The 26,699-nt window shown below is 43.6% G+C and overlaps 1 protein-coding gene across 10 annotated transcripts in view; it reads left to right on the forward strand.

Annotated features, from left to right (window-relative positions):
* The window catches only part of LOC121276954 (casein kinase I), a 284,162-nt gene that overhangs the window by 157,992 nt on the left and 99,471 nt on the right, over positions 1–26,699 (forward strand). For all 10 annotated transcript variants that reach the window (XM_041185689.1, XM_041185686.1, XM_041185693.1 and 7 more), the window contains one exon: positions 13,850–14,084. In XM_041185689.1, the coding sequence (XP_041041623.1) occupies positions 13,850–14,084 (235 nt within the window). The remainder of the gene's footprint in view (positions 1–13,849; positions 14,085–26,699) is intronic.

The raw sequence follows: 26,699 nt of genomic DNA on the forward strand, positions 1-26,699 counted from the left end.
AACTTGAACTGCTACAGTCCATGTGGTGTAGGTACACCCACAGTGCTGTTAGGGAGGGAATTCTAGGATTTTGACCCAGTGACAGTGAAGGAACGGCGATATACTTCCAAGTCAGGATGGTGTATGGCTTGGAGGGGAACTTGTAGGTGTTGGTATTCCCATTCATCTGCTGCCCTTGTCCTTCTAGGTGATAGAGGTTGTGGGTTTGGAAGGTGCTGTTGATGGAGGCTTGATGAGTATCTTGTAGATGGTACACACTGCTGCCACTGTGCTTTGGTGGTGGAGGGAGTGAATGTTTAAGGCGGTGGATGTGGTGCCAATCAACCGGGCTGCCATGTCCTGGAAGGTGTCAAGCTTCTTGAGTGTTGATGGGGCTGCATTCATCCAAGTGGAGAGTATTCAATCACATTCCTGACTTGTACCATTTGGATGGTGGATGGACTTTGGGGGGTCAGGAGGTGAGTTACTCACCGTTTTCTGACTCTGTCCTGCTTTTGTAGCCACAGGATTTATATAGCTAGCCCAGTTCAGTTTCTGGTCAATGGTAACTCCCAGGATGATGTTAGTGGGAAATTGAGCAATGGTAACGCTTTTGAATGTCAAGGGGAGATGATTGGATTCTCTCTTGTTGGAGATGGTTATTGCCTGATACTTGTTATTTGCCACTTATAAGCCCAAGCTTGAATGTTGTCCAAGTTTTATTGCATGTGGGCACAGACTGCTTCAGTATCCGAGGAGTTGCGAATAGTGCTGAACAGTGTGCAATCATCAGCGAACATCCCCACTTTTGACCTTACAATGGAGGGAAAGTCAGTTAGAATCAGAGAAACCATAGAAAAGTTACAGCACAGAAGGAGACCATTCGGCCCATGATGTCCATGCCAGCCCGAGGACACCCAGGTGCCCTTTCTAACCCCAACTTCCTGCACCCAACCCACAGCCCTGCAGTTTACAACACTTAAGGTGCAGATCCAGGTACTTTTTAAAAGAGTTTAGAGTTTCTGCCTCTACCACCAACTTGGGCAGACACCCACGACCCTCTGCGTAAAAAAAGTTCTTCGTCATGTACCCCCTACACCTTCTGCCACTTGTCTTGAATCTATGTCCCCTGGTTCTTGAATTCTCTACCAAGGGAAACAATTTAATCCTGTCCACTCTATCTATTCCCTTCATAATTTTGTACACCTCAATCAAGTCACCTCTCAGCCTTCTTTGTTCTAAGGAAAGCAACCCCAACCTATCCGATCTCTCCTCGTAGCTACACTTTTCTAACCCTGGCAACATTCTTGTAGACCTCCTCTGCACTCTCTCCAGAGCTATTTCGTCTTTCCTGTAATGTGGTGACCAGAACTGCATACAATACTCCAGTTGTGGCCTCACCAGTGTTTTATACAATTCCAGCATTATATCCTTACTTTTATATTCTATACCTCTGCCAGTGAAGGAGAGTATTCCATATGCCTTCTTTAGAACCTTGTCTGCTTGAACTGCTGTCTTCAGGGGCCTGTGTACTTGTATGCCAAGATCTCTCACTTCATCTACCCCTCTTAGTATATTCCCATTTTTTTGTGTAATCCCTGTAACTGTTTGACCTCCCTAAATATATGACCTCACACTTCTCTATGTTAAAATCCATCTGCCACTTTACTGCCCACTCCACCAACCCATCTATATCGTTTTGGAGATTATGGCTATCCTCTACACTATCCACTACTCGGCCAATCTTTGTGTCATCTGCAAATTTCCCAATCGTGCCCCCCACATTTATGTCCAAATCGTTAATATATAACACAAACAGCAAGGGCCCCAACACTGAGCCCTGTGGAACATCTCTTGAGACAACTTTCCATTTGCATGAGCATCCATCGACCATTACCCTTTGTTTCCTGTTGCAAAGCCAAGCTTTTATCCAGTTTGCCACATTACCCTGAATCCCATGGGCTTTTACTTTCCTGACCAATCTGCCATGTGGGACCTTGTCAAATGCCTTGCTAAAATCCATGTACACAACATCCACTGCACTACCTTCATCAACCCTTCTTGACACTTCGTCAAAGAATTCAATCAAATTTGAGAGGCAAGAACTTCTTTTAACACATCCATGCTGACCATCCCTGACTAGTCCATGCCTTTCCACATGACAGTTAATCCTATCTCTCAGGATTGATTCTACTAATTTGCTCACCACCGATGTAAGACTAACTGGCCTATAGTTGTTTTGCATTTCCTTTGATCCCTTTTTAAACAATGGAACTACGTTTGCATTTCTCCAGTCCTCCAGTACCTCCCCTATATCTAGTGAAGATTGGAATTAATAACCAGGGATATTAAGTTGCCTGCTTTGTCCCTCCTTTAGCCAGGTCTCCGTTATAGCAATGACGTTCTGCTGCCATATGTCTACCTGGGCCCTTAACTCATCTACCTTGTTTGTAATACTCCTTGCATTGAAGTATAAACAGTTTAACCCCGTCAATTTCCCTTGCTGGGCACTTTGTAAACTTTGCTTCTCCTGTAACTCCATGTCTATCACAACATCCCTAGCTAATGTTCTACCTCTATTTTTCTGATCTGAATCTGACCTATCTTATCCTACTCCTGGGATCCCATCCCCCTGCCACACTAGTTTAAATACTCCCCGACAGAACTAGCAAAAGCCCCTGCAAGGACACTGGTCCCAGCTCTGCCTCTGTGTAGCCCATCCAGTTTGTACAGGTCCCACCTTCCCCAGAACTGGTCCAGTGCCTCAAGAATCTGAATCCCTCCCGGCTACACTATCTCTCCAGCCGCGTGTTCATTTGGTCTATCCTCTTATTCCTGCTTTCACTAGCATGTGGAACTGGGCTAATCCTGAGATTACTACGTTTGAGGTCCTACATTTTAATTTATCTCCTAACTTCCTTTACTGAGCTTGCAGGTCCTCATCCCTTAGTTTACCTATGTCGTTGGTACCAATTTGTATCACGACCACTGGCTGCTTACCTTCCCTCCACAGAATGTCCTGCAGCCGCTCCGTGACATCCTGGACCCTGGCACCAGGGAGGCAACATACCATCCTTGATTCACGTTTGCAGCCACAGAAGCGTCTGTTTGTGCCCCTAACTATTGAATCCCGTATCACTATAGCCCTGCCACTTGTTTTCCTCCCGCCCCTCTAAGCAGCAGAGCCACCCACGGTGCCGTGAGCTTGGCTGTTGCTGTTTTGCCCTGAAATGCCATCCCCCCCCAACAGTATCCAAAGCGGTATATCTATTAGAGAGGGGGATGACCACAGGGGACTCCTGCACTACCTTCCTGAGTCTTTTACTGTTCCTGATGGTCGTCCATTCCCTTTCTGCCTGTGTAATCTTCACCTGCGGTGTGAGCACCGCACTAAACGTGCTATCCATGACTTGCTCAGTATCGCGGATGCTCCACAATGAGTCCAGCTGCAGCTCCAGCCCCAAAATCCGGTTAGCTAGAAGCTGCATTTGGACACACCTTCCGCACACATGGTCACCAGGGACGCTGGAAGGGTCCCTCATTTTCCACATCCTACAGGAGGAGCATACCACCGGTCTGAGTTCTCCTGCCATGACATCCCTCTCGATTAAGCTAGTTACTCCCTTAAAAAATACGCTAGCTCGGGGCCTTATTTATGTTAGCTAGGAACCTTGTTTCTTGACTAATCATACTTGTACATTACTACATGATTTCTCTTTCACAAAACCATGTTGACTCTTCCCGATTACCTTGAGTTTCTCTAAGTACCCAGCTATAACCTCCTTAATGATCAATTCTAACACCTTCCCGTTAGGAACAAGCAATAAATACCGGCCTAGCCTGCGATGCCCACAGCCCATGAACAAATAAAAAAAAAAGAATTAGGCATTTTACAACCCTCTGGCCTCAAAATTCTGCCTGAGCTTCCGCAAAGTGTCAATCTTAGTCGGATTGCCATTGCTCCTACTTTCCCACCTCGAAATCCTTTCTATCTTATCTCACCTGACCGTCCAACTCAGGCCAGGCGAGAACTGTGCAAGTCAGCGTGCTCCTGGGGCCTTTGTCGAGGACTTCAATCAGACACAAGTAGGCCACACACCCCTTATTTTGTTTTTTTACAGCACTGGGATCATGCAGTCCATGGGTTGGTTGGGTGGGGGGGGGTGCATGGTTATGGTTCAGACAGCCAGGGAGTTGGGGGTGCATTGGGTCAGGCCTGGAGAGGGGTAGCTGTGGATTTGGGGGGGTGGAGGCGAGAGGGTGACCTGGGGGGTTCAGGTGAAGTCCCATTGGGGCGTTGTGTCTGTACAATAGTTACAAGTGGTTTAGTTTATTCTAGCTTTTCCTTGCTAACTATTCCTGTAACACAGTCGGAACCATTCAAAGTTTGCGGTTTTAAAACACATCTTTTGGCCGGGGGAAAGGGTGAGGGGGTGTGGGTGGGTGGGGAGAGGTGGTCCCCAGTGCATCTTTCAATTATTATGTTGCTCAGAAGTTGTGGCCCATTGAGTTAAACAATTTCAGACCATGAACTCTGTCCTCCATTTTTAATTCCCTTTGCCCCCTCACCCTCAACCACCAGTTGGCATCTTTTGTTTTCATGTTTTTGTTTTCAGACAGAACTGACCTGGTACTAGCACCTACTCCCTTTTCCTTTTGTTTCTATGACATCTTAGTATTTAATCTCCCAGCCCTCTAACCTAAGCCTGACCTTCTCTTTTGTTATATCTGACCCCTCCCCCTTTATCAATAGCATAAGACGCATCACATTCCGATCTCTCTCCAGTTCTGAAGTCATATAAGAGTCGAAACATTAATTTTGTTTCTGTCTCCACAAAAGCTGCCAAACCGGAATTTCTCCAGCACTTTATTTTTATTTAAGCAAATGGCATGTTTGTTTTTATTGCATGGGGATTGGAGTACAAGAATAAAGAGGTCTTGCTACAATCGTCTGGGGCTTTGATGAAAGCTGAAGTGGAATACTCTGCGATTTTGGTCTCCATATTTAAGAAAGGATATATTTGCATTGCAGGCAGTACAGCAAAGGTTCACTTGATTAGTCCCTAAGATGAAAGACTGAATAAATTGGGTCTGTATTCTCCAGAGTTTAGAAGAATGAGAGGTAATCTCATTGAAACATTCAAGATTACAAAGGGGCTTGACAGGGTGGATGCTGAGGTGTTTTGCCTGACTGGGGAATCTAGAACACGGGGGCACATTTTCAGGATCTCTTATCTTATCGTGTCCACGGACAGTCCAAACATGGCCCAGCCAGAACTGGACACATTTTTTGCGCCTTGTTGTTGAATTCGGCAAGATCTGCAACAGTGCAGGGTTCCTCTAGCTATAGGCGTTGCAGGAGATGTTGCATAGTCTGTGGCTCAGTTCCACATTCACAAGTTGCCGGGCTGGTTGTATACCCCCATTTGCTTAGTGACACCTTTGAATGAGCTACACCAGTCCTAAGTCTGTTAGGGCACTTCCAGGTTGCCCAGCTGCAATTAGCTCCTGGGGGAAGGCTTTCATCCGGTAGAATTTCCATCGCTGGGGGTTGTTCGAGTCTGGCGAGCCGGTCTTTCCACAAGGCGATGGGGCTTCAGATGGGGTTGATTGTAATGGAACAACACTGTTAATGAAGCTCTTCCTCGACTTTAGGTGGCTGGGTGTAGGTGTATGACCACGTAGAGGGTGCCTCTCATCTGATGTTTGACGGAATTGCTCTTCCTTGCTGGCTACCGTTCTTCTTATATCAGGATAAGGGACTGATTATTTAGAACTGAGATGAGAAGAAATTTCTTCACTGAATGGGTTGTGATTCTTTGAAATTTTCTGCCTTAGAGGCTTGTGGATGCTCCATCATTGAATATATTTAAGGCTGAGATAGACAGATGTTTGGGGATTCAAAAACTCAAAGTGTATAGGGAGCCAACAGGAAAATGGAGTTGAAGCCCAAGATCAGCCATGATTGTTATGAATGGCGGAGCAGATTCGACCAGAGTTATGGTCCTCTCCTGCTTCTATTCCTTCTGCTTCTAATGTTCTTACATTAACAGTTTAGCATTTTACTCATCTCAACAAATGTAGTCAACTGGGCAAGGATCCTTTTGCATACATATATCTCATTGACACTCATTGGTTCAATTGCTTGGGCAATCTCTAAAGATAGGTGGAACTGTACCCCAGCAAATGTCAGCACCTTCAGATGAGGGAGAGTTGCAGAGGAGCCTGGATAATTAATTTCTGTTTTTTTTCTCCCAACCAAATTCTTATCTATAATCACTAATAATTGTTTCACATTCCTATTTACAACATTTGTTTAAATTGAAGCAAAATAGTTGATGTCTCTGATGTTACTTCATTCCTCAAAATTTGTTTTCCCCCCCGAGACTTGAGTGGGCCCCTCCCTTTAAATCTCCCCACTACACTTACTCTATTCCTCAGAATTTTCTTGCTACCTCTCTAAAATTCGGTTTGTTAAAACACCTACATGAAGCTTTGTCCAATCCCTATCCTTTAATTCACCCCCTTTTTTATCTATAGGAATGTCTTTATTCTTTCTGTTTTTTGACTCATTTTCCTAAATTTCCTACTTTTATCATCCTGTTTTCTCACTTTTCTTCCCAGTTAATCTAGGCTTGATGCCTCTAATATTATGTGCTTAGCTCTTTGTCTATCTTAACTGCCTTATTTTTTTGTTATCCTTTCTTATTTTCACAAACATTCCAACTATGTAGTCGCTACATCCCGGTTGTTTTCCTACTCGTATCAGTTATTTATCCCATTTAATTTCCTGGAAGTAAATCAAGCAAGTAAGGAAACAAGCAAAGACAGGAGTTGCTGAAGTACAAAGGGGAAGAATTTAGCCTCAGTAAAACACTTTTTCCCCTCACCCCTACTCCCCCTCTCCCATACTTGCCTTGTCTACCTCCTGCCTGTTAAATTACTATACCCCTGTTTCCCTTTCTCGCTTTCTCGCAAGCGACTGCTCTGCTTGGTTGCTAAGACACCACTGATCTGTTGAGCAGCTAATGTCTGCAAGCACTTATCATTACACTATACAAATACATAGTGCTTTAGAGACTTGGATATTCTGAAATGTAACTTAGTTGGCTGTGTGGATGATGCATATGCATGGTCACTGGAATCGTAAGATAGCACTGCTTCTGCTCACTGAGCAATATGCATAATATTTATTTTAGCTATTCAGTGCTTTTGGATAGTATAATTTGTATGCACTTTCTGCAAAGCTCATATTTAAGATAAACATTCTTAAACTCATCATGATTAAACAGCACTGAAGGGAAGGGGAAATGTAGTGTTTAAATTAGTCATTTTTTGAAGTACCAGAGTGACTGCTTTCAAATGAAGTATTTTCCATTAAAGGCTCTATGTTGCACATCCATATTTGAGCTTTTATTCAGCAGGGGCAGATTTTTGGTAAGGAACAAGTTGTTAAAACACCTGCATGAAGCTTTGTCCAATAGCTTCGCAATGTGTATTAAAAATATTGTAACTTCAACAGTTTGTTTTGTTTCACCGTCCCTGTATTGATCCTGGTGCATGAATCACAAGAAGTTAGGATGCAGGTGCAACAAGTGGTTAGGAAGGCAAATGGAATGTTGACCTTTGTTGCGAAGGAGATGGAATATAAAAGTAGGGAAGTTGTGCTACAGTTGTGCAGTTGATGAGACCACATCTGAAGTATTGGTCTCCTTACTTAAGAAAAGATAGAAATATATTAGAAGCAGTGCAGAGAACTTAACTGATACCTGGGTTTGTTTGGGGGGGGTTTGTTATCTTGTGGGCTGGGCCTGTATCCATTGGAGTTTAGAAGAATGAGAGGTGGTCTTGTTGACATACAAAATGACAGGGTGTTGAAAGGATGTTTCCCTTCACAGGAGAGACTAGGACTCGGCGACACAGTTTAAAAATAAGAGATCTCCCATTTAAGATGGAGTTGAGAAGACAATTTTTTCTCGGCAGGTCATGAGTGTTTGAGACTCCCCGAGAGTAGTGGAGGCAGGGCCTTCCTTTTTTTATTCACTTAAGAGATGTGGGCATTCCTGTCTAAGCCAGCATTTGTTGCCCATCCCTAACTACCCTTGAGGCGGAGGTGAGTTGCCTTCTTAAATCGCTGTAGTCCATGTGTTGGAGGGACACCCACAGTGCTGTTCGGAAGGAATTCCAGGATTTTGACCCAGTGACACTGAAGGAATGGTGGTATATTTCCAAATCAGGATAGTGTGTGACTTGGAGGTGATGGTGTTCCCATGCATCTGTTGCTCTTGTCCTTCTAGATGGTAGAGTTCGCGGGTTTGGAAAGTGCTGTCATATTAGCCTTGGTGAATTGTTTGTCGTGCATCTTGTAGATAGTACGCACTACTGCTATTGTACGTTGGTGTTGAAGGGAATCGATATGTAAGATGGTGGATGGGGTGCCGGGTAAGCTGGCTTCTTTGTCCTGGATGGTGTTGAACTTTGAGGGGTGTTGGACTTGCACTCATTCAAGTTGGTGGAGAATATTCCATCACACTGCTGACTTGTGCCTTGTAGATGGTGGACAGGCTTTGGGGAGTCGGGAGGTGAGTTACTCTCCACAGAGTTCTCAGCCCCTGACCTGCTCTTGCAGCTACAGTATTTATATGGCTAGTCCAGTTCAGTTTCTGGTCAATGGTAACCCCCAGATTGTTGATAGTGGGGGGATTCAGTAATGGTAACATCCATTGAATGTCAAGGGGAGATGGTTAGATTCTCTCTTGTTGGGGATGGTCATTATCTGACACCTGTGTGGCGCAAAGGTCACTTGCCACTTGTCAGCCCAAGCCTGGTTATTGTCCAGGTCTTGCTGCATTTGGACATGGACTGCTTCAGTATCTGAGGAGTCGCAAATGGTGCTGAGCATTGTGCAATCGTAAGTGAACATCTGCACTTCTGACCTTATGATGAAGCAGCTGAAGATGGTTGGACCTAGGACACTACACTGAGGAACTCCTGCAGTGATGTCCTGGAGCTGAGATGACTGACTACCAACACCGCAACCATCTTCATTTGTGCTAGGTATGGCTCCAACCAGTGGAGAGTTTTCCCCCTGATTTCCATTGACTCCAGTTTTGCCTGGGCTCTTTGATGCCACACTCGGCCAAGTGAAGCCTTGATGTCAAGGGCAGTTGCTCTCACCTCACCTCTTAAATTCAGCTCTTTTGCCCATGTTTGGACCAAAGCGATAATGACATCAGGAGCCGATAATTGAATATTTTTAAGGCAGAGATAGATAGACAGACAGACAGACAGATTAAATTTGTTTATCTGAAATTGTGCATGGACTATTTAGCATCTGAAATATATAATTTTTCATGGTCTTAAGGATTATTCTTTTCAAATTTCTCGATACTTGATTATTTAGGGAAATTAGAAATGCATTGGAAAGCTCAACTTGCTGCCAAAATCAGAATGTTTGTATGCAGTGTTTCTCTGTACCATTGAAATATTGAGCTTCTTTGGAATCTGGAAATTAACACCTTGCTCCCAGTGCAGATGCTGCTTGACTTTGTGTGTGCATTACTCTTGCTCATAAAATTGGCCTTTCAAAGCCATGAGCAGAAATGAGAAAAAAAACTTAAAGGCATCTGTTTTTAGTTGCCTCCAGCTGCTTATGAAAATGTTCCACGCAGGTTTGCAGTGAAACCCATGGAGTATACAATAACAATAAAGACTTGTATTTATATAGCACCTTTCACAATCTCAGCAACCCCGAAGTGCTTTGCAGCCAATGAAGTACTTCTGAAGTTAAATCATTTTAGTAATGGAGGGGAACAGCAGCTAAATTATGTAAAGCAAACCCAGCAAGAGAAAGTGATAAATGTCAGGTGATCTGTTTCAGTGATGTTGATTGAGGGATAAATATCGGCGATGACACGAGCTAGAACTTCCCTGCTTTGAAATGGTGCTGTAGCATCTTTTCTATCTACCTGAGAGGACAGACTGGGCCCCGGTTTGAAAGATGGCATACTGGAGTATTGGTCTAGGTTATACACTCAAATCACTGGAGTGGAGCTTGAACCCACAATTTTCCAGCTCAAAATGCAAAAATGCTACCACTAAACCACAGCTGACACGTTTTGAGTGTGTTGTTCTCTCACATTTAATGATTTAAAATTGTTAACATGTGTATCTGTGTTTATGTCATTGTCACCTCAGAGCTCAATTTAACTTCTTTGTTTAAAACTGCATTGCTTAAACCTGTATCTAACCCATCGTTCTGCGCTGGAACATAACAGAAGCTGAAAATCAAACTTTGAGAAAATCAAGCATAAGTATTTCTATTTTAGGACTTTTACCATATTTCACGTCTAATGCCTTTGTGTATATTTTTTGTTTTTTAAATGATCTCTGAATATCATTTCATTGAGTATTGATTTGGCGTTCATTTGCAGATAAATTGGTAAATACAGACCAGGTAAAAATATAATTTGAGTGAAGTTTGGCTTGTGCCAAGTCACACATGGAAATTGTCACTTTTTAGTAGAAATAAAATGAGAAAATGATGGAACAACTTAGGACAGGTGATACTGTTTCATTGGAACAGCTTCAGAGATCTTTGACAATATAAAGATGAGAACGTAAGGAATAGGAGCAGCAGTAGGCCACTCAGCCCCTTTAGCCTGTTCCACCATTCAATAATAGGGTCAAGACTGACCTGATTGTGGCCTTAATTCCACTTTCCTGACTGTCACCCATAACCCTCAACTCCAAAACTCTGTCTAACTCAGTCTTCAATATGTTCAATGACCCAGTTCCACTGTTCATTGGGGAAGAGAATTCTAACCACTAACGACCCTCTGAGAGAAGAAACCCCTCCTCATCTCTGTCTTAAACAGGTGACCCCATAATTTTAAATTGTGCCCCCCTAGTTCTAGATTCCCTCACAAGAAGAAGCATTGCTCAGCATTTACCCTGTCAACCTCCTTTAAAATTTTGTGTTTCAATAAAATTATCATGCATTCTTCTAAGTTTCAATGGGTATGGTCCCAACTTGCTCAGCTTTTCCTCCTAAGACAAGCGCCTCACCCCAGGAATCAGCCCACTTCCCTGAACTGCATCCAATGCAAGTATGTCCCTCCTTAAGTAAGGTGACCAAAATTGATCCTCTGTTCTAGGTTTGGTCTCACTAGTTCCCTGTACTGTTGTAGAAAGACTTCCCTCCTTTTATAACCCACCTTCCTTGCAACACTTTCCATACCTGCACGTTGACTTTTTGTGATTCATGTGCAAGGTTACCTAGATCCCTCTGTACTTCTGCAGGCGTTCTCCATTTAAATAATAATCTGCATTTCTGCTCTTCCTGCCAAAGTAGACAACCTCACATTTTCCCACGTTATGCTCTGTCTGCCACATTTTTGCCCGCTTACTTAACCTATCTATATCCCTGCACAGACTCTTTGCATTCTCCTCATAACTTGCTTTCCTACCTATTTCCATATCATCAAATTTGGCTGCAGGACCGTTTGTCCCTTCATCCTAGTTATTATAAATCATAAGTAGTTGAGGCCCCTGCACTGATCACTGTGGCACTCTAAGTTAGTTTGCCATCCTGGAAACGATCAATTTATCCTGACACCCTCTTTCCTGTTAGTTATGGCTAGTCCTCTATCCATGCTAATATATCACCCCAACAACATAAAAGGTTATGACACAGATAAGAGCTTATGTGGCACCTTTTTAAATGCCTATTGGAAATCCAAATACATCACATTGCTTTCCCCTTTATTCATCTTGTCCTTTTATTACAGTTCTTTGTCCTCAAAGAGCTTTAATAAATCTGCCAAACACGATTACAATTCACAAAACCAAGTTGATTCCACCTGGTAGTGTTATGATTTTCTAAATGTCCTGCTACTACCTCTTTGATAATGGATTCTAGCATTTTCCCAATGACAGATGTTAGACTGACTGGCCTACAGTTTCCTGCTTCCTGTCCCCCCTCCTTTCTTGAACAGGGGTGTTTGCAGTTTTCCAGTTGGCTGGGACCTTCCTGGAACCTCAGAAATTTTGGAAGATTACAATCGATGCATACACTATCTCAACAGCTACCTCTTTAAACACCCTAGGATGCAGACCATCAGCCCCAGGTGATTTGTCAGCCTTAAGTTCCATTATTTTTCCCAAAACTCCTCTTCTCGTGGCAGTGATTGTTTTAAGTTTCTCCTTCCCTTTTGTCTCTTGGTTTTCTACTGTCCTTGGTGTTATTGAGTTTCTTCTCATTTTTGCAAGTGTGCTTTTGTTAGACCAGTTTGTTGTTAAGAGCATGAACACAACACATGCAATTCATGGTGACACTGTGCAGTAGTATCAGTAGATTTTATTTAAACTTTAATTTCTCTCATCCTTCTATATGACATTGCAGAGTGAACGGTTTCTTTAAATTTGAATTTAGTGTTCCATTTTGTTCTGGCTGTTGTTTTGCCCAGATAAATTACTAGACCAGATAGGGAGCTCACTTATGTTTTCTCTGTGTTATATTACAGTAAGGAAACTAGGCTCTGGATAGCCTGTGAATGTGCTCCTCACACTCCCAATAATGCCACAAATGTAAAAATGGCATTCCACAGATAAGGAGCAACTTACTTAGATTATGTATTTTAAAAGTGCTAGACTGAGGTGACATGTATAATATTTGGGGTTCAAATTCTATGACCTTTCAGGAGCAATGTGTCTCAGTTGTAGCACTCTCACTCAGGCCTAGGATTCAAACCACACTCCAGCGACTTGAGCGCAAAATCCAGCTCCAGTGCAATACTGAGGGAATTAGGCATTGTTAGAGTTGCAAAGTTTCAGCTAAGGTATTCAGCTAAGGCACTGGCCCCCTTTTAAATGGTATTAAAGCTTCTGTGGTACTATTTGAAGAGCAGAAAAGGTTCTCCTGGTCTCTTGGCCAATATTTATTCTTCAACTCATATCTCTAAAATAAATTATCCAGTCATGTTACCACATCGCTTACACTGTGGCATTTTCTGGCATTACAAATGCATACCACACTTCAAAACATACTTTATTGGCCACAGTATGCTTTGGGATGTCCCGGGGCCATGTAAGGCACACATAAATACAAGTCTTTATTTTCATAATTGTAACTCTGGTGTGTTGTAGAAAGGCTGTAATTTAGGGTGAGACCTGGTCTGAGACTTGGTCTTGCTCTGGACTTGAATGGATGAAACAGCAGCCTGTCAGATCACTGGTGGCTGTATACCTGCTGCTCTAGGCTTGTCAGCTGAGGCTTATAGACCCTATTTTGTGATTTCAATCTGGATTGTGGACTGGACTCATGGTGGGGAGCAAATGAAGGTTCCTTTCTTTTAAAAAAAAAACTGGAATATTAATATTTAAATAACTTTGCTGGCCTCTACCACCTTGGATTGCAACAGATGGCTAATTTTCAGATTTCTGTGGGAAGGATTCCTTGATGCACCCTAATCGTGATGCACTTAAATTGACCTTCCTCATTCTGACCCCCATGACCTTGATGGGGTCAATATTGGTAGCCCTGAGCACTTTAACAGGGATGTACTCCCTGCAAATATTTAGTCCCTGGTTATTGACAGTAACAGCACTACTTATGACCTACAGTGCGTTGGTCCGGTACCAATAAATTCATTCCATTAACTGTACCATGCTATTTGTGATGTTACGAGTGCTTGTAGTCACATTTGGAATCATTGTTGAATGAGTCCCAAATATTTTGGTGTCAGCACTCTTTTCCTGTACAAGAGAATATTTTTGATACTGATACTTTTGTTTACATATGCTTTATTAAGGATATATGGTAATTTTATATTTTACATTTTCCCTTCTTTCCTTATTCCTGCATCAAAAGATTTCCCGAATGGAGTATGTTCACTCAAAGAACTTGATATACAGAGATGTAAAGCCAGAGAACTTCTTAGTGGGACGACCAGGAAGCAAAAACCAGAATGTAATTCACATAATAGATTTTGGCCTTGCTAAAGAATACATAGATCCAGAGACAAAAAAGCACATCCCTTACAGAGAACACAAGAGCCTTACTGGAACGGCCAGATACATGAGCATAAATACACATTTAGGAAAAGGTAAGTAACTTCTATTAAACTATCTGGCTTTAATTGCAGAAGTTGTTTATGGGTTCATAACTGACATGTGTTGTTCTTTTAAAGTTGTAACATGGATTTAATTTGAATTGTGTGTGTTAGGTTGATGAAAGCATGAATTTAAGATGAGATAAATTATTTCTTGCCTTTCGGATTTCATACTTTTATTTAAAAAATCAGTTAAGACAAATGCACATTCTGACCGACCGGTATCCAAAGCACTGTAGACGTCGGCGTATAAGTCAACCTTCAAAACCTCCAAGATCGGGGTCGATTTATACATTGAGTATAAGAGTGAACCACCGGCGTGGGTGTGGTGGTTGCCCTTTTGAAATGTCATCACCTGACGCAAAGAGTGAGCGTACCTTCAACTTTTTCATAGCACAATCTGTATCGCTTGTTTGATCCCTTGTGCCCCGTTATAACGTACTGGTAAATAAAACATGTATTTGTGGAATGAATATTTGAGGCTGACTACTAATGTGTATATTGCATGTTGTGGCTGTGGGGTTGACTTAAATGCCATGGAAAAACAAAATTTGGGGGGGCTGGAAGAATGGGGTCTTATATGTTGGGTTGACTTATATGCTACAATTTATGATATCAACTGGCACAGAAGATGAAAATTCAGTTATAATTTAGACCAATTTTACCCAAATGTTCATGAGAATGGAAGTCATATAAAATATTTTTCCCCATATTTGTGGTTTCTGATGTCATTAGTAAATTACAGTTTCACTGATCCATTCCAATCATCTTGAAATATAATGACTCTACATTCATTTGTATATGTGTGGTATGCTGTGGGACTTTCTGCAATCTGCTGTAAATTATCTATGGTAATATAGTCTCAGAGATTTCAAGTGCAAAGTTTAAGCACATGTCATTGAAATGCATTGGTAGCTGTAGCTAAATTTAAATTATAATATCTAATCTTAAATGCAACTGTGTGTATGTGTGTGTGTTTATCAGATACCATGTTTTAAGTTCACATTTACAATCTGATCTGCATGTTCAGATAATTCCAGTTTGATTTTTATGGCTTAAAAGTGAGGGCTCAGTATCTCTGTCACTAATCAAGGGTATTTGGTGAGTTCCCCCTCTTAGTGGTTTTACTGTTCTTCCAGAAAGCAGACCTCCCAACCCCTACAAACCAGAAGCTGAAACCTGGCAGAGACCTCTTGCAATCCTAAACCTTAGTACCTACTGAGTGCTATTTGTCTCCCAAGTCACAGCAGAAGCATGTGTTATCAATGCACCATACTTGAGCTGGGTATGCTGTCTGATTTAATTAACTTCTGGCTAGATTTGCAATCTAGAACTTGGTCAGCTTGGAATGAGCATTGCAAAAACTTGGAAATCTACTCTGCAGTTCGTAAATTTGGAAATAAAACTTAAAAGATTTTAGCCGAACTTCAGGAAATACTTTGCTAATGCAAATTAATAGCAAAATCATATGATTGGAATTTGTGCCTGTATGATTGCAAGGGTAAGGATTTATTTATGTTAAATTTACAGCTCAAATTGCAGATGAAAAGCCATATGCAATTAACAAAAGTAAGCTCTTTTGTACTTCTGAGTTGGCTAATAAATTTGTGTGCAATGAGATAAGGAGATCCCTGGGAACACGAAACTATTTGCAGAGGCATCAGACACAGAAACGTTTGAAAATTACTGATCCAGAATTTAGATTTTCTAATTTAAAAATCGGTTTCTGATGTTTTCTGACTTTCCTGTGAAACTGAAGCTTTGGTGATCAAATAAGATGGTCATTTAAATTGAAAGTAAGTTCCGTTATTGTGAGAGGAAATCTGTATGTTTTCGGGACTAAAACTCCCATCATGTCCCGGAGTTCTGGCGCAAGCAGCAAAGTGGGATCGGCTGCGCGTTCACCAGGATAATCTACTCTGAGTGGGCACAAAATCCCACCATGGGATTGGGGTTTTAGATTGTGAAAGTGAGACCATGTGACAGGCCCGTCGGGAGCAGACAGGAGAGTTGGCTCCAAGCAGCTGAAGTGCCGCCGTTAGCTCCGTGCTGCTGAGAGGCTGGGGCTCAGAGAAGCCCTGGGAGGCATGGGTAGCTCTGCACTGCTAAGACCTGGGGTCAGGAAGCCCAGAAGCAGTATTTGCTTCATGCAGCCGGGGAAATCAGGGTTCGGGGAAGTTCAGAAGCAGTGGCTGGAGGCAGTGAAGCCGAGAAGCTGAAACCATGCCTGGAGTGTAGCCTGGTCAACATGGGGATGCAGCCTCAGTAGTAGGTCAGCTGAGCTGGAAAACAAGACCAAGACCTTGGCGCAGATTTGAGAGTGATCTGGAATAGTGCGCCTTTTGGTTGAGGATTGTACCTATGGAACTCGGGTGGAGTAGAACTGCTACTGACTGGGGGTCAGACTAGCTGTTTGAAAGAGGGGAGTTGAACTTCCTCATGAGGAAGACAAAGCTTTAAAGACTTTTTGTGACTCACTGTGATGACTGATGTCTGGCTGGGTTGCTGAGAAATTCAGGGGACCTGTCTTGGTAGTGTCTGCCATTTAATGTGCAGTTTGTGGTATGTTCGACCACACTTTGCCTGTTAATTCATGTTTACCTCATGTTAATTCTGGATGTTAGAGGAGAAGATAAATAATATTGACCGTTTGCTTTGTTGACTTTTGTATAGGAACATTTCTTCAGTTTGTTTTGAAACCATGGAATCTTGTGGCTTTATTCTCTTAGTAAGTAATTGGGATTTTGAAAATCATTTGCAACAGTTTTAGCATTACTAAGAAGAGATTTTGCTTTGCACGAATACTGCAAATATAGATGGGTTCCCCTAGGTATTTTCTCCCCTGCTCCCCATAAAAAAATAAATTGGAAGAAAGGAAAATCAAGTATTTTTCAAATTCAGAACTACCTATCCAATGCAGATTCAAACAAAACCTACAACCTGTTTGCATTTGAATTGGGAAAGTTGGCCCCTCCCTTTAAACATCTGGAACAAGATGGCACCTGAGTAATTAACTATCAAATTAATTGGGTTATTTTCTGTGAGTGAATCTAGCTTTTAATCTATCGTTACCATGACAGAAACAAAAAAAACCATGGCATTTCATGGAAGTCAGAGAATCACAGAATTGTTACAGAACAGGAGGAGGCCATTTGGCCATCATGTCTGCTCTAGCCCTCTGAGCATTTCACTTTGTGCCATTCTCCTGCCTTCTCCCCACAAAGCTGCATATTCTCCCTTTTCGGTTAACCAAATAGAGAAAGGAATTTAAAAGTGGTGTTTGGAAGGGAGGAGAAGAGCTCGGAGCCCTACTGAGTGCAGTAGAATGTGTGAAAGTAGAGGTAAAGAATACCAAAACAGTGCCAGTATGAAATTGGAGGGAAAAAGCAGAGCATTGCTATGAATAATAAAAGGGAGAGAAAAATGTGACTTGAATGGGCAGGGGTAGAAGGAAGAGAAGTTTTCCAGCATGAACTGAGGAGAAGAGAATAGTAAGGGACGGAGATGGGAAAAATATCAAAACATTAAAAAGACGTGAACCGACCAAGAAACTGATATTTTTAAAAAGGGCCCCTCTGCTGGTGACACTATACACCATGGGTTCACCAGTCACTTGTGCAATTGAATATCTTATCACAAGGAAAGTTTGAACATTTTTCATTTCTATATATGTGTGTGTGTATTATATAAAAACATTGTGTATGTATAAGTGTGCTTCATACTGAACAATACCACAGTTGGGGAATACTGGAGAAGACTGGCTCATTTTCACTTTATGATTTATTTTTATTCATTCATGAGATGTGGGCACCGCTGGCTGGGCCAGCAGTTATTGCACATCTCTAATTACCCTTGAGAAGGTGGTGGTGAGCTGCCTTCTTGAACTGCTGCAGTCCATGTGGTGTAGCTACACCCATAATGCTGCTGGGAGGGAGTTCCAGAATTTTGACCCAGCGACAGTGAAGGAACGGCGATATATTTCCAAGTTGGGATGATGAGTGGCTTGGAGGTGAACTTCCAGATGGTGGTGTTCCCATGCATCTCCTGCCCTTGTCCTTTTGGATAGTAGCAGTTGTGGGTTTGGAAGGTCCTATCCAAGGAACCTTGGTGAGATCTTGCAGTGCACCTTGTAGATGGTACACACTGCTGCTACTATGCGTCAGTGGTGGAGTGAATGTTTGTTTATGTGGTGCTAATCAAGCAGGCTGCTTTGTCCTGGATGGTGTCATGCTACTTGAGTATTGTTGGAACACCTGCCCCTTTACCCCCTCCCTCCTCACCGTCCAAGGGCCCAAACCCTCCTTTCAGGTGAAGCAGTGCTTCACTTGCACCTCCTTCAATTTAGTCTACTGCATTTGCCGCTCCCAATACGGTGCCCTCTACATTGCAGAGACCAAACGCAGACCGGGTGACCGCTTTGTGGAACACCTTCGGTCTGTCCGCAAGCATGACCCAGACCTTCCTGTCGCTTGCCATTTCAACACCCCATCCTGCTCTCATGCCCACATGTCCATCCTTGGCCTGCTGCAATGTTCCAGTGAAGCCCAACGCAAACTGGAGGAACAGCTCATCTTCCGACTAGGCACTTTACAGCTTTCCAGACTTAACATTGAGTTCAACAACTTCAGACCATGAACTCTCCCCTCTATCTTCACCCTTTTTAACCCCCTTTTTAAAAATTTATTTTTATATTCTATCCGCTTATTTTAATTTTTATTTTTATGTATTTATCAATTGTTTTATCTCTTTTTAAAATCCCCTTCTTCATTGCTTTTTTTTATCCTTTTTCCTCAACCACCACCTCCTCCCTGCCCCACCCCATGTTCCATGTTGCTCTTTCACAGAGTGCTGACCCTTGTTCTTCTATTAACACATTCTATTTTCTTACCTTTTATGCCACTATCAGCACCTTCTTTAGCCCTTACCACGACCATTAACGTTCTTTTTTGTTCGTGACATCTTTGTCAAACTCTCCTTAGCCCCCCCACCTATCGCTGGCCTTCTATCCAGCTTTATCTGCTCCACCACCCCCCTCCCCCTTAAACAGTATAAATTTCATCACATTTCTCCTTTAGCTCTAAAGAAGGGACATACAGACTCGAAACGTTAACACTCACACTCTCTCTCTCTCTCTCTCTCTCTCTTTCTCCACGTTTGCTGTCAGACCTGCTGAGGTTTTCCACTATTTTCTGTTCTTATTTCAGATTTCCAGCATCAGTATTTTGCTTTTATGTGAGTGTTGGTGGAGCTGCACTCATTCAGGCAAGTGAGGAATATTCCACCTTGTGCCTTGTAGATGGTGGACAGGCTTTGGGGAGTCAGGAGATGTTACTTGCCACAGGATTCCTACCCTCTGATCTGCTCTTGTAGCCACAGTATTTATATGGCCAGTCCAGTTCAGCTTCTGGTCAATCGTAACGCCAGGATGTTGATAGTGGGAGATTCAGCCATTTATCATTTCAAGCCCGGATACTGTCCAGGTCTTGCTGCATTTGGACAAGAACTCTTCAGTATCTGAGGAGTCGCAAATGGTGAACATTGTGCAATCATCAGCGATCATCCCCACTTATGATGGAAGGAAGGTCATTGATGAAGCAACCGAAGATAGACTCATGGACTCAAAGATGTTTGCAGCACAGAAGGAGGCCATTTGGCCCATTGTGTCCACACCAGTCAGCAAAGATCTGACTACACTAATCCCATTTTCCAGTGCTTGGCCCATAGACCTGGAGGCCATGGCAATGCAAGTGAATATCTAAATATTTCATAAACATTACAAGAGTTTCTGACTCAACCACCCTTTAAGGCAGTGAGTTGCAGATTCCCACCACCCTCTGGGTGAAAAAATTTCTCCTCAATTCCCTTTCAGCCTTTGACCTCTTACCTTAAATCTATGCTCCCTGGTTGTTGACTAATGGAAAAAGTGCTTTCTTATCCACCCTGTCTGTGCCCCTCATAATCTTACATACCTCTAACAGGTCCCCTCGTAACCTTTGCTGCTCCAAGGAAAACAATCCCAGCCTATCCAATCTTTCCTCATAGCTCAGACTCTCCAGCCTAGGCAGCATCCTCGCAAATGTCCTCTGCACCCTCTCCATTGCAATCACATCCTTCCTATAATGTGGTGACCAGCGCTGCATGCAGTACTCCAGTTATGGCCTAACCAGCGTTTTATACAGTTCCAGCATAACCTCCCTGCCCTTGTATTCTATGCCTTGACTAATAATAGCAGCTGTCCCATATGCCGCCTTAACCACCTTATCTACCTGCCCTGCCACTTACAGGGATCTGTGAATATGCACACTAAGGTCTCTCTGATCTTCAGTACTTTGCAGGGTCCTACCCTTCAAGATGTAATCCCTTGCCTTGTTAGCCTTCTCAAAGTGCATTACCTCACATTTTTTTCCAGGTTGAATTCCATTTGCCACTGCTCTGCCCACCTGACCAGTCCACTGATATCCTCCTGCAGTTTACGGATATCCTCCCCACTATTTACCACAATTTTTGTGTCATCCGTGAACTTCTTGATTATACCCTCTACATTTCAGTCCAAATCATTTATGTCCACCACAAACGGCAATGGCCTCAGCACCGAGCCCCTGCGGAACCCCACTGGAAGCAGACTTCCAGTCACAGAAACATCCCTCTACCATTACCATCTGCTTTCTGCATCTCATCCAATTTTGGATGCAACATGCCACTTTGCCTTGGTGGGATCCAAGGGCTCTTAATTTCTTAACCAGTCTGCCGTGAGGGACCTTATCAAAAGCTTTGCTAAAGTCCACATCGACCACATCAACACTCCTGGTTACCTCCTCAAAAAATTCGATCAAATTTGTCAAATACAACATTCCCATAACAAATCCATGCTGACTATCCCTGATTAATTCATGTCTCTCCGAGTGCAAATATATTCTATCCCTCAGAATTCTTTCCAGTAACTTCCCACCACCGAGGGTAGACTGACTGGCCTGTAATTTCCTGGTCTATCTCCTTCCTCCCTTTTTTAATAATGGGACAACATTTGCAGTCCTCTGGCACCTCACATTGTGGCCAGAAGGGATTTGAAAATAACTCCCAAGGCCCCTGATATCTCTTCCCTTGCCTCTCTCAACAGCCTGGGATACATCTCATTTGGGCCTTTGGATTTATCCATTTTTAAGGCCATTAAACCTGCTCGTACCTCCCCCCTCTCTGTTAATTTCCTTTAATATTTCACAGTCCCCCACCCTGATGTCTATACCTGCGTCGCCCTTTTCCATTGTGAAGACCAATGCAAAGTATGCCTTGAGCACTGATCCCACATCTTCTGGGTCCACACACACATTACCTCTACGGTCCCTAATTGGCCCTACTCTTTCCCGAGTCATTCTTTTGCTTTTTTTTTTAAAAAACCCCTTTGGGGTTTCCTTTGTTCTACCCACCAATGCTTTCTCATGCACTCTCTTAGCTTTCCTAATTTCCTTTTTAAGTTCCCCTTGCACCTTTTATACTCCTCCAGGGACTCTGCGCATTGAGCCCTCAGTATCTGCCGTAAGATTCTCTTTCTTGCTTAATCCTAACCTTTACGTCCCTTGACAGCCAGGGTTCTCCAGACTTGGCTTCCCTCCCATTGCCTTTATGGGAACATATTTGCCCTGTACTCTTGCTATTTCCTCTTGAATGCCTCCCATTGCTCTGAAAGTGTTATATCTGCAAGTATCTGCTCCCAGACCACTTGGGCCAAATTGTATCTCATCTTAGTAAAATTAGCCTTTCCCCAGTTTAGAAGTTTAATTCCTGGCCCAACTGTATCCTTCTCCACAACTATCCTAAATCTAACTGAGTTACGGCCACTATCTTCAAAATGCTCCTATACTGATGTGTCTTCCACCTGCCCAGGCTCAATTCCGAATGGTAGGTCTAGAACCGCCCCCTCCCTTATTGGGCTTTCTATGTACTGGCTTAAAAAAAAGTCTCTTGGATGCATTAAGAATTTTGCTCCCTCTCTACCTTGTGCACTAAAACTATCCCAGTTAATATTTGGGTAGTTAAAATCCACTACTACTACTGCCTTATTATTCTTATACTTCTCTGAAATTTGATTACATATTTGATCCTCTATCTCTCCTGAGTGTTTGGGGCCTATAGTACACACCCAATAGCGTGTTTGCCCCTTCTGTGTTTTTTTTACTTCTGCTCATACAGCTTCATTTGGTGATCATTCCAAGATATCATCCCTCCACACTGCTATAATTAATTCCTTGATCAATATCACTACCGCCACCCTCATCCCCCTCTCTATCTCATCTGACCACCCTATAACCAGGAATGTCGAGCTGCCAATCCTGCCCTTTTAGCCAAGTTTCAGTCATAGCTATGAAACCATACTCCCACGTGCCTACCTGTGCCCTCAGCTCGTCTGTCTTATTCCTCAGGCTCCTTCCATTAAAATATATTCCATTTAGCCTTGCTAAACTCACTTCTTTCTTATCCAGCCTATCTTTCCTCTGTTTTCCAGACTCACTCACTAACGTTTTAACTTCTAATTCCATCTCTGCTTCTCTCCCCTCTGAACTATTTTTCAGGATCCCACACCCCTGCCAATTTAGTTTAAATCTGCCCAAACAGCATTAGCAAACCACAGATTACGTTGAGGATGTTGGTCCCATTCCTGTTCAGATGTAACCCGTCCAACTTGTACAGGTCCCACCTCCCCCAGAAACAGTCCCAATGCCCCAAGAATCTAAAGTCCTGCCTCCTGCACTATTTCTCCAGCCTCATCTGCCGTCTCCTTCTGTTTCTATATTCAGTACTGTGTGGTACGGAGATTGCTACCTTTTGAAGTCCTGCTTTTCAATTTCCTTCCTAACTCCCTAAAGTCTGCTTGCAGGATCTCATTTCTCTTTCTTCCTATCTCATTGGTCCCAACGTGGATTATGACCTCTGGTTGTTTATCCTCCCCCTGCAGAATGCCCCGCAGCCCTTCTGTGACATCCTTGACCCTGGCACCCAGAAGGCAACGTACCATCATGGAGTCAAGTCCACGGCTGCAGAAGTGCCTGTCTACTCCCCTCACTAATGAATCCCCTACCACTATTGCCCTTCCACGCTTCTTCCTCTTCCCCCTGAGGAGCTGGACCACCCACAGTGCCATGGCCTTGGCTCTGGTTGGCCTCCATACAGGAACCATCACTCCTGTGTTTACCAAGGCCAAAAAATTGCTTTGTGAGCAAGATGGACTTGAGGGGTTCCCTCACTACCTGCCTGGTCCCTTTCTTCTGTCTGGCAGTCACCCATTCCCTGTCTGCTTGCACTTAAGCTGCAGGGTGACCACGTCCTGAAATGTGCTATCCACAAACCTCTTGGCCTCATGAGTGCACCATCGTGCCCCAAGCTGCTGCTCAGGCTCCAAAACCCAGAGCTCGAGCAGCAGCTCCGGTCAGAGGCACCTCCTGCACACATGGTCATCCAGACCGCCAGGAGAGTCTAGGATTTCCCACAGAGCGCAGGATGTGCAAATCACGGGACTGAGCCCCCACAGTCATATCTTAACTAAATTGAATAAGGACCCTTGCTTTTATTTTAGCCTTACTCCTACTTGAGTCTCGCTGTTTTAACCTCCCTGTCCCGAGGTCTTGCTGTTTCAACGCCTCTCTCCCGAAGTCTCGCTGTTTTCTGGTTGGGCCATGGACACTACCCTGAGGAACTCCTGCAATGACATTCTGGAACTGTGATGACTGACCTCCAACAACCACAAACATCTTCCTTTGTGCTAGGTATGACTCCAACCAGTGGAGAGTTTTCCCCCTGATTCCCATTGACTCCGGTCTTGCTAGGGCTCCTTGATGCACTCGTGGTCATATGCTACCTTGGCGCCAAGAGCAGTCACTCTCACCCCACTGCGGGAGTTCAGTTCTTTTGTCCATGTTTGAACCAAGGTTGTAATGAGGTCAGGAGCTGAGTGGCCCTGGCAGAACCCAAACTGGGCATCAGTGAGCAGGTTATTGCTAAGCAAGTGCCGCTTGATAGCACTGTTGATGACCCCGTCCATTACTTTACAGATGATGGAGAGTAGACTGATGGGGCAGTAATTGGCCGGGTTGGATTTGTCTTGCTTTTTGCGTACAGGACACACCTGGGCAATTTTCCACATGGCTGGATAGATGTCTGTGTCGTATCTCTACTGGCACAGCTTGGCTCTGGACGCGGCAAGTTCTGGGGCACAAGTCTTCAGTACTCTTGCCGGAATATTGTCAGGCCCCATAGCCTTTGCAGTATCCAGTGCCTTCAGCCATTTCATGATATCATGTGGAGTGAATCGAATTGGCTGAAGACTGGCATCTGTGATGATGGGGACCTCTTGAGGAGGCTGAGATGGATGATCCACTCTGCACTTCTGGCTGAAGATTGTTGCAAATGCTTCAGCCTTATCTTTTGCACTGATGTGCTGGGCTCCCCCTTCAATGAAGATGGGGATATTTGTGGAGCTGTCTCTTCCAGTGAATTGATTAATTGTCCACCACCATTCACAACTGGATGTGGCAGGACTGCAGAGCTTAAATCTCATCCCTTGTTTGTGGAATTGCTTAGCTCTGTCTATCACTTGCGTGCCAAACAGCGAAAAGCAGCAAGCAGTCCTGTGTTATAGCTTCACCAGGTTGACACCTCATTTTTAGGCATGCCTGGTGCTGCTCCTGGCATGCCCTCCTGCGCTCTTCATTGAACCGTGGTTGATTCCCCTGGCTTGGTGGTAATGGTAGAGTGGGGGATATACTAGGCCAACAGTTTCTGGTTGACTACAGTTCTGCTGCTGCTTCTTGTGGCCCACAGTGCCAAGTTTTGAGTTGCTAGATCTTTTCAAAATCTATCTCATTTAGCACGGTGGTAGTGCCACACAGCATGATGGAGAGTATCTTCAATATGAAGATGGAACTTCGTCTCTGCAAGGACTGTGCGGTGGTCACTCCTACCAGTACTGTTGTGGACAGATGCATCTGCGGCAGGCAGGTTGATGAGGATGAGGTCAAATATGTTTTTTCCTCTTGTTGGTTCCCTCAGCACCTGCCGCATTCCCAGTCTAGCAGCTATGTCCTTTAGGACTCGGCCAGCTCGGTCTGTTCTGGTGCTACTGAGTCACTCCTGGTGATGGACATTGAAGTCCCCCACCCATACATTAAGCGCCCTTGCCACCTTCAGTGCTTCCTCCAAGTGGTGTTCAACATGGAGCAGTACTGATTTCTCGGCTGAGAGACGATGGATGAGGGCGGTATTTGATCATCAGAAGGAGGTTTCCTTGCCCATGCTTGACTTGATGCCATGAGACTTCATGGGGCCTAGTGTTGGTGTTGAGAACTCCCAGGGCAACTCCTTTCCAACTCTTTACCATTGTTCTGCCACCTCTTGTTGGGTCTGTCCTGCCAGTGGAACAGGACCTACCCAGGGATGGTGACGGTGGTATTTGTGGCATTGTGAGGCATGATTCCTTGAGTATGACTAGGCTGTTGCTTGATTAGTCTGTGAGACAGCTCTCCCAATTTTGGCACTCTCCTCAGACGTTGGTCAGGAGGACTTTGCAGGATCGACAAGGCTGAGTTTTCCCTTGTTGTTTCTGGTACATAGGTCGATACCGGGTGGTCAGTCTGGTTCCCTCCTGTTTTTTTTTAGACTTTTTAGTGGTTTGATACAACTGAGTGGCTTGCTGGGCCATTTCAGAGGGCATTTAAGAGTTCAGTATATCACTGTTGATCTGGCTTTACATCTAGGCCAGGTCAGATAAAGCCAGCAGATTTCCTTCCCTTAAGGATATTAGTGAACCAGATGGGTTTTCACAACAATTGACAACGGTTTCATGGTCAGTATTAGATTTTTATTGCATTCAAATTTTACCATTTGCCGTGGTGAGATCTGCCTGTCTTGGGTACCCGGAACATTACCTTGGGTCTCTGGATCTCTAGTCTAGTGACAATACCACAATACCACTGCCTCCCCCCAGGATTTGCTTGAATCCTTGGCAGTTAGGCTGTAAATGTTGCAGTGATAGAATGTTGTTTTGACCTTGGTTTTGCTAAAAGTAGAACTATCTCAGTACGTGAATATTTTGAGTGAAGGCTTAAAATCCCCTGTGTGGAATGAGCGAGAACTGTAGGGAGGATAAGCAAACTGACCATAGCACCATGGTACAGGGAGCTATTCAACTGGGGAGATAAAAAAGAAATGTAGTTGTAATCGGGGATGGTATAGTTAGGGAGTTAGATACTGTTCTCAGTGGCCAGGATCAAGAGTCCCGAAGGTTGTGTTGCCTACCTGGCGCCAGGGTTAAGGATAACTTAATGGTGACTGGCAGAGTTAGCCATGAAGTTAGTACATAAAAAAGAAAATTCATTTGTTACTTAGCAGAAGGTATTGTTCTTTGACAAGTGACTGTGTTGTCCTTTGTCTGTTATCATATAGTGTCCACATCTAACCATGAGTGGTTTCCATTCAGAATAATTACAATAATGCTCAGTATATTGAAAAAGAAATGTTTAGCTTAAACAGTGCATAAAATAATTAATAGTTGCATAAAGGCCCTTTTTCTGACTAATAAATGAAACTGCATCTATTTATAAAGCCACACTTGGATTGTCT

The sequence above is a fragment of the Carcharodon carcharias genome, chromosome 4 (assembly GCF_017639515.1).
Source record: "Carcharodon carcharias isolate sCarCar2 chromosome 4, sCarCar2.pri, whole genome shotgun sequence".
Classification (NCBI taxonomy): Eukaryota; Metazoa; Chordata; class Chondrichthyes; order Lamniformes; family Lamnidae; genus Carcharodon; species Carcharodon carcharias.